At 55.8% G+C, this 16,678-nt stretch overlaps 1 protein-coding gene across 6 annotated transcripts in view; it reads right to left on the reverse strand.

The window, feature by feature from the left end:
- Nucleotides 1-1,768: 1,768 nt before the first annotated feature.
- HMGA1 (high mobility group AT-hook 1) overlaps nt 1,769-16,678 on the reverse strand; it is a 19,195-nt gene continuing 4,285 nt past the window's right edge. For 2 of the 6 annotated variants that reach the window (XM_019514174.1, XM_019514177.1), the window contains exons 2-5: nt 11,157-11,269; nt 8,314-8,436; nt 5,636-5,686; nt 1,769-2,035 (exon numbers count right to left, since the gene is read on the reverse strand). In XM_019514174.1, coding sequence (XP_019369719.1) covers nt 1,979-2,035; nt 5,636-5,686; nt 8,314-8,436; nt 11,157-11,258 — 333 coding nt within the window. In that variant the 5' untranslated portion in view covers nt 11,259-11,269 and the 3' untranslated portion in view covers nt 1,769-1,978. Of the gene's footprint in view, nt 2,036-5,635; nt 5,687-8,313; nt 8,437-11,156; nt 11,270-12,419; nt 12,477-16,678 lie in introns of those variants that run through there. The other 4 variants (XM_019514175.1, XM_019514179.1, XM_019514178.1 and 1 more) reach the window with 4 other exon arrangements.

Raw genomic sequence — 16,678 nt, forward strand, 5'->3', positions numbered from 1 at the left:
GGAGACTTGCTCCATGCTCAGAGCGGCTCCGGCAGGCAAAGCTCCGGGGCAAAATGACCGTGTGTGGCCTCGGGTGGGCAGGGGCTGGGAGCCTGAAGTGACAAGGCAGCTACCAGTGCAACGGGGCATGGGTGTGTGTGTGTGTATGGGAGGGGGGTTTCTACAGTCTTATCTGGCTGTCTGCAGGGCACAGGCTTGTTTTCTTTTAAGGTTGGAGGGGAGATGCAAAGAGCAGGAGTGCTGCTCTCAGGGGACAGTGCCGGACACTGAACTTTAAGCAGAAAAGGATGTGGTTCTTGAGCACTGAGGCTTAAATATTCCCTCAGGGCAGTTCCCACCCAGCCCCAGCCCAGGCTGCGTCCCACTTCCAGGCTTGGGAGTGCAAATTGGTCTTGCCTGGTGAGGACCTGACTGCCAGCTGGGGCCTGTGCCCATTGCTGCCTGCTCCAGCCTCCAGCAGCCTGGGGTGCAACAGGGCTATTTCTGCTGGCAGCAGGGAAACTGCTCCCTCTCCACCACCAGGCCCTCTGGACATTTTTAAGACCCCCATCAAGAATTTGGGGTAATATTCTTACCCACCACTTCTACCAGCATTTCTCAAAGCGCTTTGCAAAGGCCAGGATCGCTCTGCCCCATTCTACCAGAGGGAAAAGGGAGGTGCAGGGGAGACAGGACATGCCCAGGGCAAGCCAGCAGGCCGGTGTCAGAGCTGGGCAGAGCACCAGCCTCATGCTGGCATGTTCCTGCCAGGGGAAGATTGCACAGCAGTAACCATCTCTCCTAACAGGGAATGTGACTCCGCTGAACTGAGAGCCACGCGGCCGCTGCTCGGGGGCTCTCCCGCAGCGGACGCTAAAGGCTGCCTGGGGCCCAGTGGGGATTATCCCTTCTACCCCCTTGCCAGGGGCCAGCAGAGTGCATGGCTGTGGGGAGCTCGGGCAGCGTGGGGACTGGCAGAGGGAAGAGGGGGTGGGTGGACTGGTGAAGGACCCCCACCCTCACCCCCACCGGGCAAGTTCAAAGTCTCCGTGTCTAAACCTTTCCGCTTCAGGGTCAGCTGCAGGGGGCGGGGGCAGGGCCAGTGCAAGTGCACAGCAGACCTGCTGGGGGCACCTAGCACTGCTGGCAGAAGCAGTGGGCTGCTGTCATCTGGTCAAAGCCCCCTGCAGAGCTCCCTGTGGGGGACGGCCTGCCTTATAGGGGGTCCTCTCAGCCACGCAGTGTCCGTCGGATTGTGCCAGACCCGAACACAGGCCACTGCTGCCAGCAGAGCTGCCGAGGCTAAGTTTACCTCCCCGCCACCCACCAAACTAGCCTGCAAACAAGGCTGGCAGTGGAAGGAGGGGACAAGGCAGGCTGTATTCAGGGCCCTCCGACCTTAGCTTGTATCCACAGCAGACCTTTAACCGCCGTACTTTCCTCCTGGACGGGCTTCTCTGCTCCCCTCTGCCATCAGCGAAGCATGGGCAGGAAATCTGCCTCTGCTTTGCTGGGGTGGAGATTGGGGGCTGGCACAAACCTACCCCCCCCCACGACTTGCTTAAAAAAAAATAATTCAAACATGAATTTTAAAATGCAGACAACTGAGAGCCCCGCCACCCCATTTCCCTACTGGAGGCCTATCGCAAACCTGCCATCTAGAGAGCAGCTGATCTACAGGGGCCCTCCCTCCAGGAATTTCACTAGGAACAAAAGAAACTACAGAAACCAGTAGGCTAAATGTTAACCCTGTCCAATAAGAGAGAACTGGGAGAGAACGTCCTCCCCCTTCGTTACCACCGCCGGCGCGCGCGCAGCTGACGGCCTGTCGGTTTGATCTCCAGTGCTGCTGTTTGTTTTGTTTTTTTGAGTGTGAGAAAGTAGCAGAGGAGGGGGGGAAAAAAGTTACGGAGGACCTTTTTCCCCCCCCCCTTCCTCAGTCCCAGAACTTGACAAGAAATTGGTAAGTTAAGTAATGAGGTAGTGCCAGTTCAAGTGTTCACTGCTCCTCGTCGGACGACTCCTGCGAAATGTTCACCTCCTCTTCGTCCTTCTGCTGCAAGACACAAAGCCGTTAGGAAGCGCTGGTCCACTTTGGGGTCTTTGGGTCAGAGCTACAGGGTGCCCAGGGACGCTGCATTTTGCATTGCTGCCATAGTAATGAGGCCGCTTAGATGAGAGGCAGGCTCGGCATTGGAGGCTGCAGAAATAGCAAGATGTAACTTAAACCTCAGCGCCCAAGCAGGCGACGAGGCCCAGGTAGATGCTGGGACTTTGCGGTCTGCTGCGTGGAGCTGTAGAGCAGCCCTGCGCTCTATTTTTTTGCATTCGCTTTCCTGGTCTCCCTTTTAAAGAGGGGAAACTGAGGCAGGATCCATTCCCATCTTTGGAAAGGGCTCTGAGCTCTATAGCCGGGCAACCCATAACTGAGCCGAGGGCAGGTAATGACAGGCAGGAATGGAATATAAGGAATATGTGCCCTGGGCCCCGCTTCTGGCACCAGCTAATAATGCCTCTGCCAGAAAAGCTCGTGGACTGGACTTCTCTGTGCCCTGAACATGGACCTCTGACTGGCTTCCCTGCCTCGAGACCCAGGGGAGGAGGAGATCGTGAACTGCATTTTGGTAAGTGCATCTCTTGTGCAAGTGCAGTGCCTGGTACCGTGGGGCCCTGAGCCTGGGAGGGTGCTTTTTAGATGGTGCCATAGGAGAAATATTTGAGGCCGGTAACTTTAGATGGACACAAGTAATCAGCTAACGAGTTTCCAGCTGCTGCCTGGACAGATGTCATGCCTCTCAGCTGCCGCCAGAGGCGACCCCGGCTGCAGCTGAAAGCTCAGGTTCAAACCAAGCTCCTTCCACCCCCTGCACACTCTGCGCCTCTATTGCTGGATTGAGAGTGAAGGCCTTTGCCCACCGCCCATTCGCTGCCCTGGGAGGCAAGCAGGACTCAATGCAGTGAGGCGCTCTGGTCTGCTTGGTGCCAAGAGTAAGGGCATAACAGCCCAGCTTGGGAATGCCGGCATCCCTCCTCCTCCTCCCTCCTTAAAGGAACACACACTTGAAAGCAGGATGAGTCAGCCTCACACTCAGCCATGAGTCAGCAGCCTCCACTTCCTCATGCTTCATTCATAAAAAAAAAATAATAATATGTAAGCCGGGCTGGAACGCGGCTGCCAATTCCGTACAAAGTGTTCCAGTGACACAGACCTCCGTGCTGAGGAAGTGACTGATGCTCCCTCTTCACCCTTCCCCGCTCCCGGGGCGTGAGCTGCGGTTCGCCTGCGAGCCAGGATGACCCAAAATAGCAAAGGGCTTTGGCAGCCCCCACCTGGGGAGTGAGGAAGCTGGCTGGAAAAGCCAACCGCTGCATGAAGCCAGGGTTCTCCTCCCGGGCATCCTCAGTGTGGACATGGTTTCCATTTAAACTCCGCTTCACTTGGGGAATCTCTGTAGGGAAGAGATTCCCAGGGTGTTTGTGCAAGAAGCTGCTAGGTTTCCATGCCCTAAGCCCCCTGTTTAGAGATGCACTTGGTGCTGGAAGGCTGGCTAGGCAGGCTTTACCACCACAGCTCTGTCAGGGCACCTTACTCTGTGTCTGCTGCAGCCCTACCCCCTCTCCAGCTGGGGCAATGCCTTGCAAGGCTGCTGGTATTGATGTCCCCCCTGCATGGTGCTTGTTGCAAGGGTTACTGGGTCTGGATGTGCAGGTGGTCTGACTAGTTCATTCATGATGGTTCCTTCTGGCTGTAAGGGTCTATGTTTCTTGGCCGGGAAGTCGGCCTTATCTTGGGCCTAATTTCTTGCAGCTGGTCCTAGCACTCGGTAGAGTGGCCCTGCTGCAAGGATATGTGAGGCAGGTTTCAGCCTCCCCTTCCTGTCACCCAAGCTGGGATTTGAACCTGCAGCTGTGCAGAGGGGGATGCCAAGGGCTCTTGGGGCAGGTAGACTGTTCTGTGTCGGCAGCAACAGCTCAAAAGGAGCGGGTAGTAAGTAACAGCATCTCTTGGCTTGTTGTGAAGTCTGCAATCCAGCCTCCCTTTGCTTCTGCCTACACGCAGGAGCCCCCGCACACTGCCTGGGTCCCTGCAGCCAACGCGCAGCAAGTGACTGTTGTGCGTTGGCAGAAATGCCAGGGGCTGAGAGTTGTGGCGGTGATATGCTAAGCCCCGCTGGAGATGCCAGCGGTCTGCTTTACCTTGCAGCTCTGACTGATGACTAAATTAAAATCGGGCTGCCCCAGGCACGCATTTTGGTGCTGTACAACGAAAAGGAAAAGGCGGCTTGCGGTAAGCAGATGGCACAGCCTGGACTCCTTGGGGCGCTGAGGGAAGGTAGAGAGAGCAGAAGAAAGGTGAAGACCGATTCCTGCTTGTAGGGTGCCCTGTTTTGCCTCTGCAAGAGGCATGTAGAGGCCGTTTTGCAGAGAGAGCAAAGTCAGCTGTGTGTGCCCTAGGGCCAAGGGCTCAAGGCTCCCTGGAGGGAGAAAGGGTCCAGCTGGAGGGAAGCTCGTGCTGCCGGGGCACTGCACATGGGGATGTGCTGGAGCCAGAGCTACTGAGTAGCCGCAATGTGCAGACGGGGCGGAGGAGGAAAGAGCAGCGGCAGAACAGATGGGAGCAGAGGGGAAAGCACCGCACACTCACTCGGCAGGAATGCCAACGTTGGTAACACCAGAAACCCTGGGGCAAGCCTGTGCCAGTGAGCGAGAGAACAAGCCGCTTCCTGTTAGTCACTGCTGGGGAACAGGGCAAGAACACGGAGCTCGTTAGAGCCATTAAGCGTTATTACAGGCTGCAGAGAGGTGGAGAAGCCAAAGGCTTTTTTTTTTTTTGTTTTCATTACCAGCTCCCTTACAGCGCAGCCCCCAGGAGCATCTGGCACTGAGGCGGCTGCATTCCCTCTGCTACACGAGAGCACGACTCCCAGGGCATCCAGCCTCCGGATGCACCTCCCACGATACGCTGCAACCTCCGGAAACAATTGTGCTGCGCTACATGTTGCCTCCGAGGATGCCCGGTGTGGAAAGGGGCCACTGAATCGCCTTGGCCGTTCTCCATCGGGGCCCTGGCGGGGAGATCTGACTGCCTCCCCTCTGCTGAGATCCTTCCAAGCTCCCAGCACTGAGAAGCAGCTGCCTTCGCTGCAGTGGGGCCATCACAGGGCAGAGCAATCTGGCACCGAGTCCTGCAAACCCCTGCAGCAAAGTGCATAGCCACCCAAAACGTCCTAGTTCTGCACAGGTTCGTGATGGCAGCAGAGAAACTGCAGACCGTCCCATCCCATCCCAGAAACAGGAGTCTGTGCTACAGAAGGCCCACCAGCAGCATAACGACTATGCCATGGAGCAGTCGCTATTCCACTCTCTCGGCATCAGTGCATGGATGGACTGGCCAGCGTCCCCGACCTGCTACCCCGCTAAACCAGTGCCAGCGCTGGGTCCGGGGTGGTGGAGCCAGCCCTGTGCAGAGGGCTGCAGCTCCTCTACGACACAGATGCCTCGGCCACGTTTCAAGCACCTGAGCCTGACTTTCCCCCATCACATTTCCCCCAGGGGCTGGTCCTGCATGCTCCGTGTTCCTGGGGGGGCCAGGGTGCGGACCTTGACCGTCAGAAGGAAAGGCTGGCAAAAATCAAAAAAGGCGAGATCCACTCACCGTTTTTTTGGGCCGGCCTCGAGGTTTTCTCCCAGGTGTCGCTGCAGCTTTCTGTGCAGACGGAGAATGTTACAGTCAGCGGGAGCCAGGCTACTAATGCCCCCCAACAAGGCATAGTGCCAAGGTGGCTGCCTGGGCCCTTGTTTATGAAGGTGGTTCCCCATCTACTGCTGCCAAACTCATCACAGTCTCTTCTGCTGGACCTGCGGTGACCCGAAGTGGGGCGGGGAGAGGGCTGTCTCCTTGTCTGCCCCCAGCACAGTGATTTTTTCCAGCATCAGATGGTTGGGCCCTGGCCCCGGCCCCATGACTCAAATCCGCAGGATATGAGTCACGTGTTTTCAAAACAGGTTTGAGACCCGCACGTACAAGCTGCTTTCCCTGGGTCTTGTGTATGTCTCAGCCTCCCCTCCAGCCCCCTTCCTTCCCCCCTAGCGTCTCAGCCCTGAGATGAGACATCCTCTCCAGCGTTTATATGTTCTGGCCTCAAAGGCTCCCTCAGAACGATGGGGGCTGAAAGAAGCTTGTAATTAAGGACGGGCTGCACAAAGCTTCGATTCCCCGATTTGATTTGGCCCCATTCGGTGGCCAAATCTCCGAATCCGAATCGCATCGGAGGACCCTTGAATCTCTCCAAGTAGATTCGGAAAGATTCGGAGACAGACACAGCTTTAACTGTTTTTTCTACATCGCTCTCGGTAGCAGGGGATTGTGGATGCTGTGGCGCAGGGAGCATCACGCAGGAGAGCGGGGGCTCCCTGGCACAGTCGGCAGCAGACCCAGAAGTGGACCACAAGCACTTCCAGTCCACTTCACTGCCCACTGGGGCCCCCTGGCCCTGGTGATGGGTGCCTCCTGGGTCTGGGGGGGCACTTGGGGTCCCCCCGTGGCCAACTGCCAAGCTGGGGGGCCCCCCCGTGCACTCCCTGGAAGTGCTTCCAGTTGACTTCTGGGTTCAGGGCCATGCATGCAGGGGCCCCGCCACTCCTGTGGGACGCTCCATGAGCCCCAGCATCACAGCGTTCACAAGCTGCGCTGGCGCCTCGAGGTATGTAGAAAAAACTTTAAAGCTATGTCTGTGGCCGAATCGCTGATTTGCTGAATCGGCATCAAATCGTCAGATTCAGCCGAATCAAATCGGGGATAGCGATCCAAATCAACGAATCGAATCACTGTCCCTGATTCAGGCTGAATCCAAATCAAATAGGGCCTGCTTTGCAGACCCCTAGGAATCATGGCCCAGCACATCCACATGCACCGGGAGCAAACCGGTGCCCCCAGGCAGGGTCCCTGCCACAGGTCCCACCCTGTCAGCTACAATACTTGGCCCTTCTGTGCATCACAAAGGCTCTGTAGATGCCTTCCCTGTCCTGGGCAAGGCTGTGAGGTGGGCTTGTATCCTTAGCCCTCTCCTACAGGAAGGGAAATTGAGGCACAGGGTGGGACAGGACTTGCTCTAGGTCATACGCTGCCGCAGAAGTGGGCTAGGACCCTGGAGTACTGACTCCCCCCCCCACATCTAACCTGCCCATTGACTGGGGCATCTCTCCCCTTGGCACGGCTCCCCTCTGAAGTCTAGAGGCACCCTTGCCCCTGCCCCTCCCCACAACCCGCCACAGGCTGAGCCCAAGGCAGGGAGTGCGCAGCAGCTGCAGGGCACGAGGCACGCCCCAGGCAGACGCTGGGATCGGGCAGGATGCTCCCTTTTTGCATTTGTGATCTGAAGAGGGCAGAACAGATGGCCAAGGCTTGGGCTAACCTGACGTACCTGCTGCAGTCACCTCCACCACCCAGCTGCATTAGGACAGCAGCTGGGCTTGTGCAGACCCCACCCCCCGGCAAGGCAACGGCCCTCCAACCGTTTGTCCCCAGAGCACAAGGCCATGGCCACCACGTCCATGCCTGCAGCCCCCCTACACCAAAGCTTTCTTTGGGGCATATTCTTGGTTTCCACCAGGCTACAAAAAAAAGTTGCGAGGGACGCGAGCCGGCTCCGCACATGCTCGATCCTGGCCAGATACCGAGGGCAGGAGACAGCCCCAGCCATCCTCTCCTCACCAAGCGGCCAGGCCCAGCGTGGAGCAGAGCCCAGCCTGTCCTGCCGAGTCCCAGCTGCCTGAACCGTGCACACAACGCCGCGCGCTTGCTCACACACCAGGAAGCAAATGTCACCAGCTGTCCTCTTTGGATGCAAAAGGCTTCACAGAACAGCCCTGCTCCGTGCGCCTGGGGGGGTGTATTCCTCCACCCACCACCTCTTTGTGCAGCTCCTGCTGCCACCTAGCCTCTTGCTTGGCAGGAGGGGCTGCGCGAGGGCTGTGACAGGCCTCCCAGCAGGGCAGCCAGCTCTGTGCGGGTAGCCATCAGGCCCCAGCCCCACAATCTAGCTGCTCTTCTGTCTTGTCCAGAACGTGCCCGGCTGCAGGGCTGGGCTAGACACCTCCCCCCGGAGCCTGGGGTGGGGAGATTCCCTTCCCCTCCATCCTCCAGGGACAGACACAATGTGGAACCTGAACTGCGGCATTGCCAGCCTCCTCGGGAGAAGGGCATCTTGGTACCCAGGCACCAGCAGGCCCCAGGTTGCCAAGGAGCAGCATCAATAAGCAACCATGGCAACTTAGAGGCAGCAAATGGGGAAAGGTCATGTGATGCCCTCTCCCCACCACCCCAGTACCTACCCTGCTTTTGGCAGTGGCCTTGTTTTTGCTCCCCTTTGGTCTGCCCCGTGGTCTCTTGGGGGTCGGGGCCTCGCTGGGTTCCTGCTGAAGAGAAAGGGCAAGGCTGTCAGCGGATGCCCGGATCTATGGTGATAAGCAAAGAGAAGAGAGACAGGAGTGAGCAAAGCCAAGCTGCAAAGCAGAGCAAGATCCCAGCTCCCTGCGCTCCCCACCCAAAAGCAGCTGTCCCGGAAACGGGGGGGTTCCCAGCAAGACGCAGCAGGCGGGCCCTTGGTGAGGGAGCCTGAAAAGCGTGGCCTCCCCACTCTTTTGGTGCCATTAGAAGCAATGGCAAGCATGCACTCCCCCCTGCTCCATCCAGATCCCTTGGGATACTGCAGTCGGAGAGGGAGCTGGTGTGGGGAGGGGCTGGCAGAGTCCGGCCGCAGCACCTGCAGGGTATTTGCACTGCAGCCCAAACATGCACTGCAGCTGTGCATGCTGGGACATGTAGTTTCAAAGGGCTGGTTCTTCGAATTTAAAGCGGATAGACAGTGAGGCTGGGCCGGTGCTTAGATGAGATGTGGCTGAATGTGAGCCACTCGCCTATGGACAGGAAGCACCAGCTGCTGCGTTGGAGTGGGTAGGGGAACGGATCAGACGGGGGCTACCTGAATTGAGGGACCTAACCTGGTGTGGTGTGGAGTGGAGGGAGGGAAGCAGATCAGCTTGCCCAAAAGAAGCTAAATGCTTCCCCCCCAGATTTGGAGCAGAAGAGGCAACGCTCTGGGAATGATCTTGGAGACATCGGAAAACCCTTCCCCTGCAGAAAATGCAATCAATCGCCCCAGCTTCAGGGTCAAGAGGGGATCGCACTGAACATGCTAGTGTTGAAACCCTAATGCTGTGAGACTCATAAAAATGTTGTGAATTATGCATTCTGCTAGGAGACATGAGCATCGCAGCTACAGTTTCTAATACCCCGTCGCTTGCTGTTTATAGCTGCGGCTATTAGCAAACCAGTAATCCAACACCGGCAGCCCTGCCCCCAGCCCCGCAGAGTGATGGCCTCCTTCCACCAATCTGAGCCCTGCCAGGCAAATATTCCTGCCGCCGGAAAAGGAAGGAGGTGGGAGTTGCTGGCTCAGGTTGGTTAGAAGGTACCAGGGGTCAGTTTCTGACCTGGGCTGGTTGGTGTAAATCCAGAGCAACTCCACTGACAGAGATAAGAGCTGAGCTCTGAGCTTTCCCATGATATGTGCTCTGGGTATGTCAGCTTTCCCATGATATGCACTTTGGGTATGTCAGCTTTCCCTCATTTTGTGCTAAGGGTAATTAGGCTATTGCTACAGCAATAGCACATCAGGGAGATTCCAGTGTCCAGGGCAGGGCTCTGCTACTGGAACAGGTTTCACTTCAGGCCTGGCCACTGATTCACTGTACAGCCCTCAGCAAGTCTCTTAATAACACCTCCAACATATGGGCTTTATAAAGGAAAGGTGTCAGTCAATCATCCCCGCCTGAACACAAGCGAAGGGGAAGGTAGGATGCTAATTAATTGCTGCAGTTCCACACAGCAGGGAGAAACCCTCTGGGTCCCTTCCTCATATTACTCCTCAAGCGGCCCAAGTGGTTGTTTCAGGGTGGAACAGGGATGAAGCCACCAGCCTGTGCATCAGGACTTGTATTTGGGGAATTTAGACCCAGGCAAAATCCCCCTGCTTCAGCAGAACCGGCTGGAGCTTGAGTAGCACCCAGCTGCTTCCATCAGCACTGGTTGCATTTGCTTTTCAGCAGGGTCAATCGACATGACTGCAACAAAGAGCTCACCTGCAGAAGCCTTGTCTGCGCTATAGCTCCTAGGTCAGCTAAGCCAGTGATGGGCTTGGTAGGATTCACTTACTAAATGCACCTGCTGTAGGGTCTCACAGATTGTGATCGGGGCAGCGTTTAGCTGGAGCGTTCTGAGCCCCTCGGGCCTGGCAGCGAGGACAGAATTAAATACCCGTAGCACCAAGTAACTGATGAATTCAATACAGTGCTACTGACCTGGATAGGCTCTTTCTGGGACAGATGCTGCTGCTGTAACAGCTGAGCAGGAGGGGGTGCTTTGGTAAGGAAATTCTGCTAGGCCCTTTCCCTGGGAGAAGTCCTATAGGTCTTTGCTGTCCGTGTACAGCAAACAGAGCTGTGGTTTGCATCCACAAGAAGAGCTGTGAGTGCTGTTCACCTCTGCCAGGCTGAGCCCAACATGTGGGAGTCAGACTGTGACTTGAACACCAGTAAGTGGCTCTGCAGCTCAGGCTGTTTCCTCATCCTTGGGGAAGGAGTTGCCGTGTTCCTTGTTTATGCCTTAATACTTCTCCCCGCTGCCTGGCTTTTTCCCGTGGCCCTGGTAGGCCACTCAAGGTGTGGAAGGTGCATTGCTCTTTTTGCCCTCTCTACTAGTGATTTTTTTTTTCCCTTTATGCCAGGCATGCTGCAGAGACCCCTGAGCTAGCTCAGTATCCACTAGCTTTGCACAGGAAGCAGCATAATTGCAATGTTGTACAAAGGCAGCTCTGCACCTCCTGTTCCAGAAATGTGTGCGCGCGCATGTGTAAAGCTGCAGCATGATGCTTGTGGGAACGGGTAGGTTAGGGGTCAGCTACTGAGTATGTTAGTGGTACAGCTCGGAAGAGATTTGCAAGCCCTGACATCTCAACCCTGTGCCCTGCCTGCCAGACCATGCTGAGGGGGGTCAAGAAGAGAGGTATCTCCAGGGCTGAACTTAACTCATGGAAATGCCTTTCCTCCCTGTAGATGTCCAGCACCAAAGCTCTCCCAGCCTCTAGAGCAGGGTGGAAGAAAACAATTCTCTGTACCTGCGGCTTCTTCCTGGGCCGGCCCCGTCCTCTCTTCTCGGAGACATCCTTCTCCTGTTTCGAAGCCAGGGGTTGGCTGGATTTTGCACTGGATTCACTCATTTTTCTATCTTCTGGGTCATGCAAGAGAGAAGACGGGAGGGTAAGTCAGTCGCATTTTCTATGTGACATGGATATAATGCTTTCTCTGTGACCTGGGTTGTGTAGGTGACTCTCATCCCTGCTTCACTGATGGGAGGGAGCTGAAGCCCAAGGAAGGGAAGAGTGAGTTGTTGAGGGTCCTATGCCCAGTTGGTGAATGAGCGATGAATAGGATTGTCATGGTCCAGCTCCTTCCCTCAGCCCTGCGTCACCCTGTCCTGGTTGTCCCCTCTTGCCTGCCCATGCTGGACAGTGCTATCTAGGCCCCTCCAGTTGGTGTGACCTCCTGGGAGCGGGCTGCTCAAGTGTCCACTCCTTTGTACATTCAGTTTGCACCCCTTTTCCTCCACTGCTGCATTGCATTATGGAGCAGTAGGACAGGGAGGTCTGGGGTTTCCTTCAGACTGTGAAGGCTTTTGGTCTCCTCTTTTTTTTTGTCTGATGTGCTAATGAGAGGGGAGAGCAAGTTGTCACCAGGGATCCTGGTTTTCTCTGATTTAAAAAAAAAAATGCAAATTCTCTGATTAAAAAAAATGCAAACTCAGTTATTAAAATTAAAGGCCTCCCAGCCCTGCTGGAGGGGGGCCCCCAGCTGCCAGGGCTATGGGGCCAGGGCCCCAGGTCCGCAGTCCCCTGCCCCCAGTAGAAGGTAACGGCTGCTGCAGCAGGAGCAGGAGCCGGCTCCCCCGCTACTGCTGCCTGCTGGCAGGGGCTGGCTCCAGTGCACAGTCGAGGGGGAGCTGTGCCCCCCAGATCTGTGTGCATGGGGTAGGGGTTGGGTGCAAGCTGCAGACTCATGCTTCCCACCCTGCTGCCCTCCCCTGCGGCCTCCGCAGCGCAGCGCACGCAACCTGGTGCGGGGAGGCGCAGGACAGCTGCCGGCCGTGGCGAGCTCCGCGCTGCCCGGGCCATCTCCCTTGCGTGCACGAGGGGAAGCAGCGCAGGGTTGCGCCCCTCACCGCTGCTCCCGTGCACGCAGGGGAGGTGTGGCCCGGGCAGCGTGGAGCTCCATGGGGGGCCTCTTGCTCCCGCAGCCATGCACCAACGCCCTGCCCCACTGGCTCTTCCCCCAGCCCTAGCAGACACCCTGACCTGCCAGGGGTGGCCCCCCACCCCACTTACTTCCCAGGCTCCAGGAAGCAAAATGAGCCTGATCCAAGCCTGGGGGGAGTGAGAGCCTCAGGCCCTGCCCCTCTCCTTCCCTCCTCCTCGGGGCAGGCCTGGGGGTTTCCCGCTCTTTTTGCAATTACCGCCTGCTGCCTGCAACTCTGCCCACCTGCAGAGCTCTTTGCAAAAGCGGAGAATCTGCAGGTTCCTCTGCTAAAATCAGGAAAATCCATTTTTTTTCCTCTGCTAAAATCAGGAAAATCCATGGTTTTCTCTGTTTTCCCGTGGGAAATGGAGAACCCGGATCCCTGGTGATGCACAGGATTGTCATGGTCCAGCTCCTTTTCCCCCAGCTCTGCGTCACCCTGTCCTGGTTGTCCCCTCTCGCCCGCCCGCACTGGACAGCATTATCCAGGCCCCTCCAGTCGGTATGACCTCCTGGGAGGGGGCTTCTTGGTGTCCACTCCCAGCTTTCACCCCTTTTCCTCCACTGTTGTGTTGCATTTGGAGCAGCAGGGCAAGGAGGTTTCCTCCACACTGAAGGCTTTTGGTCTCCTCCTTTTTGTCTGATGTGCTAATGAGAAGGGAGAGCAGCTTATCATGGTTGCACAGGAACGGGGGGCTGGAAGGGACTGGAGTTCATCCCCTGTGCCCGTGGGCACCCACCTTATTATAGCCCTTTCCTGAGCTGATGGAGCTGCTGCCCCTGAAAGAGAGATGGGTCCTGCCCTAGATACTCCTACAGCTGCTCCAGAACCTCAGCCGTTGGGTGCTCACAAACCTCCTCCTAACCCTGCAGCCTATATTTACTCCTGGTTGACTTGCACCGTGCTGCAGTCAGCATGGTGGCTGTCCTTTTGTCTGGACCCCGCTGAGCTCCAGTCTGAGTTGGAGCCCTGTGAAGCCCACCTGGCTCTTATCCCAAATCTCCGTGTAGTCAGAAGCGGCCTCCGACTCCATGCGTTTCAAGGTCGAGTCTCTGGGGGAATTGGGCTTTCTTTTTTTCTAAACAAGCCCCCCACAGATGCTCTGTGAAGCACCCAGTGATAGAGGGTGTTTTTGAAAACCTGGCTGCAGCAGGGTACCACGTTGCCTAGCTGAGGGGGGCTTGGGTGTGGCGAAGGGGTGTTGGGAGCACATGGTCTCCCAACTGGGAGGCGGGGGAATATGTGATTTAATGTACTGTCCGGTGCTTTGGGCTGAGGCCGGTTTTGTGCAGCTCTGAACGGAGGGAAGGATGCCACTGCACCACGTGGCGCTCTAAGCGTATGTGCCACGGAGAACAAGCCTGCTGTGGCAGGTAGGACTGTACCAGGCCTATCTTCTGGGGGGGACCCTGCGCCACGCGTCGACCCATGCGCCGGGCAGTGCATCCTTTCCTGTCTCGGCTGCGCTTTCTCTGCATTGCTTCTGTGCTGCGGTCCCGTTGCTTTCTAATACGTGTATTGCTGAGATCAGGGCCCTGCTCTGCTAGGTGCTGTACAAAAGCCACAGGAAGTAAGGGTTCAACCCCTGCGGAGGGCAGTCGACGGGACAAGCCAAATAGTTTTAACCAAGCCACTCTACTGCTGGGCAAGCAGAGGCACAGATGGAAGAGGTGACATGTCCAAGGTTATGCGGAGAGCCCAGAAGGGGCCTTAACCTCCAGGCCATCTTCTCACTCTGATGCTTACACTACTCCCAGTAAAACCCCACCCAGCTACAGTGTTAATATTTTCTGGTTCAACTACCTCTGTTACCCCAAATCTCTGCACCCTGTGGACTGTCCACAGCTGGATCTTTAATGTGGGGACAGCAAACTGCACCCTGCAGTAGCCTTTTCTATTTTTTTAGTAGATTCTGCCAGAAGCTAGGAAGAGAGGGGTTTCACAGGAACAGGCCGTGCCTGTCGAGTAAAAACCTGCCTGTCCTAATCCTGCAGCCAGCAAGGCCTCCTGTTCAGAAATCCTGCTCTGCTCCCAGCTTTTCTCGGCTGACTGAAAAATGCCACTTTACCGCAGCTCACGCACAATTCATGGTGCCCTCTCCAAGGATGGTCATCGTGGACCTGGCCAGAGCAAGGCACCACCGAGAAGCTGCTTTCCATCCCCCCTGGCACCAGGGAGGAGTTTGCAGTACAGCAGGGAGCTGACACCAGATTGCTGGATTTGTGGCCTGCTGTTATCACCGTTACTTCATGTGACCGAAGCCAGCAGCGACTCCAGCGCCGACCAAGAACAAGATCGGGCCCCCTATGCCCACGTCTTAAAACTTCGCTTCATCTAGTGGAGGTGCCAGCTGATGGGGCCAAAGAAGCTCGGGCAGTCCCTAACTTTGTGCAAACAAGGCCATGGGTCAAACCTAAGATGCATGGGATGGTTCCCTGGTCAAAGATGCCCGGCAGGACCTCCGTGTGCCAAAAGTTGGAAGCTTTAATGTACTATCACGCATACGTTTTTATAGATTATGCCAAATAGAGGCCAGCTGTTTAGCTTGGTGATTCTCAGCCGGGGTGTAGTAGCTCTCTGAGGTGCCTTGGGATCCTTTCAAGAGTGCTCTGGGGTGGGCAAACGTCCTTCAGCAGATCAGCCCAGAGACATCAAGCAGGGATGCTTAGTGTTAAAAACGCTCTACTCCATTGTGGTCTCCCTGAGTTGTCTGCAAACAGAAGACTAGTCTTTTCTGTCTGGAAAAGGGTTTCCTGAGGGGGTCCTGTCTAACGGAGTTGAGAACTGACCTTCTGCCTAACACGGGCCTTCGGGCTGCATCCAGGGATGCCTGCATTCAGCCCAGAGCTAGACCAGAGGATGGTTTATGTCAGAGTATCATCAAAGACCCCAAACCAGCAGGCACCGTGCTATGCCCCGGGCGTGCATCCATGCATGGACACACGCAGGCATGCCGAAGGGCTGCTAACTTGCCCCACTTCCCAGCAGCTGCAGAAACAGAAAGGGGGCTCGGTCCCTACTGCTCACTCTTTAAGACTGAGGCTGCCCAACTACTAACCACGGTTGAGGCATCTTTTGTGCCAGTGGCTCCGAACCAACAGCTCAGTCAATGAAGAAACAGTGTTAAAACCATTGTAGTCCCCAGCCCAAACTCCTCCATGCTGGCCTGGGACTCAATCTGGCAAGCCCTTACATTGAGATGCGTGCAGAGTCAAATCCCCAAGCTCAGCCTGGGAGGTTAAAGGCTCAATGCTCCTTCCCCTTATTGCTCACAAGGTTTAAAATGCCTGCTCTTTCAGAAGGTAAGTCGCTTGCTACCAGCGCTTGGAATAATCCCACCTCCTAGTCGGCAGATACCAGAACAGGTCCAATTCAGAAAGCATCAGCAAGCAGCTGGGGCCTGAAACCTGTGAGCAGTGAAAGGCATCAGATCTCACCAAAACAACGAGCCCCTCCAGCCCCCAGACAAGACTGTCAAAATAAATCTGTTCCCAAACAGTTTTTTGGCCTCAGCTACAGCTGACTGCTTGCAAAAGTCTCCTCCGAAGCGGTGGTCTATCTGGGAAAGCTATTGGGAATAATATAGGGTATGAGTTTCAAGTTGAATAAACAGTCCAGATTAAGATGAGAGGGTCTGTTGGCACTCTAGTATTTTTTTTTTCTCTTCACTGTGAATTCATTGATTTGAGTAAACGCCCAGTCAAAATGACTCCACAAACCTTTGGGACTTATCTAAAAGCTAAAGCATGCAGAACCCTTGGACTCCCTGCCTTCTCGCGCCAACTTGGGTGATGTGTCCTGTCTTAGGACCCCTGTCCTGTTTGTGCGATATGTGATGCTGTCCTCTGGTACGGGACGGTGCTCATTCTCACCTTTTTGTCCATATTATGACCCCTTTCCCTTCTCCCATTCATCCAGAAGGAAAGAGGGCATTTACTACCCCCAGGGAGAGAACCCCTCTTAATGGGTTAATGGCACTGGTTGTTAGGAATTGGTTCTGATTCAATTAGGGTTGAAAACTGGTTTTGAGCATGGCAAAATGCTTCCCACTGCTCTCAACTCCAATAATGCAGCGGATCTAAAAGCATCCCCCCCACCCATGAAAACTAATGCCTGGTACAGTTACTCCAGCAAAAAATGTCGGCTTCCTCTGTTTCCAAGGAAGCGTTATTGTACTATCATATACGGCAGGCATCACTGGTACCTTTGCCACCATAGCCCACAACAGCCAAGTTGGGGAGTTCAGGCCTCTAAAGGAGTCCCATACTGAAATGAAAATCTAAGCAAGCCTGCCCTCCCCAACATGTCCTGAATACGCAGACCTTTGAGGGTTTTTTTTTTTTTTTT

This window comes from Gavialis gangeticus, unplaced genomic scaffold, assembly GCF_001723915.1.
Source record: "Gavialis gangeticus isolate Ggan-Ray unplaced genomic scaffold, GavGan_comp1, whole genome shotgun sequence".
Taxonomy (NCBI): Eukaryota; Metazoa; Chordata; order Crocodylia; family Gavialidae; genus Gavialis; species Gavialis gangeticus.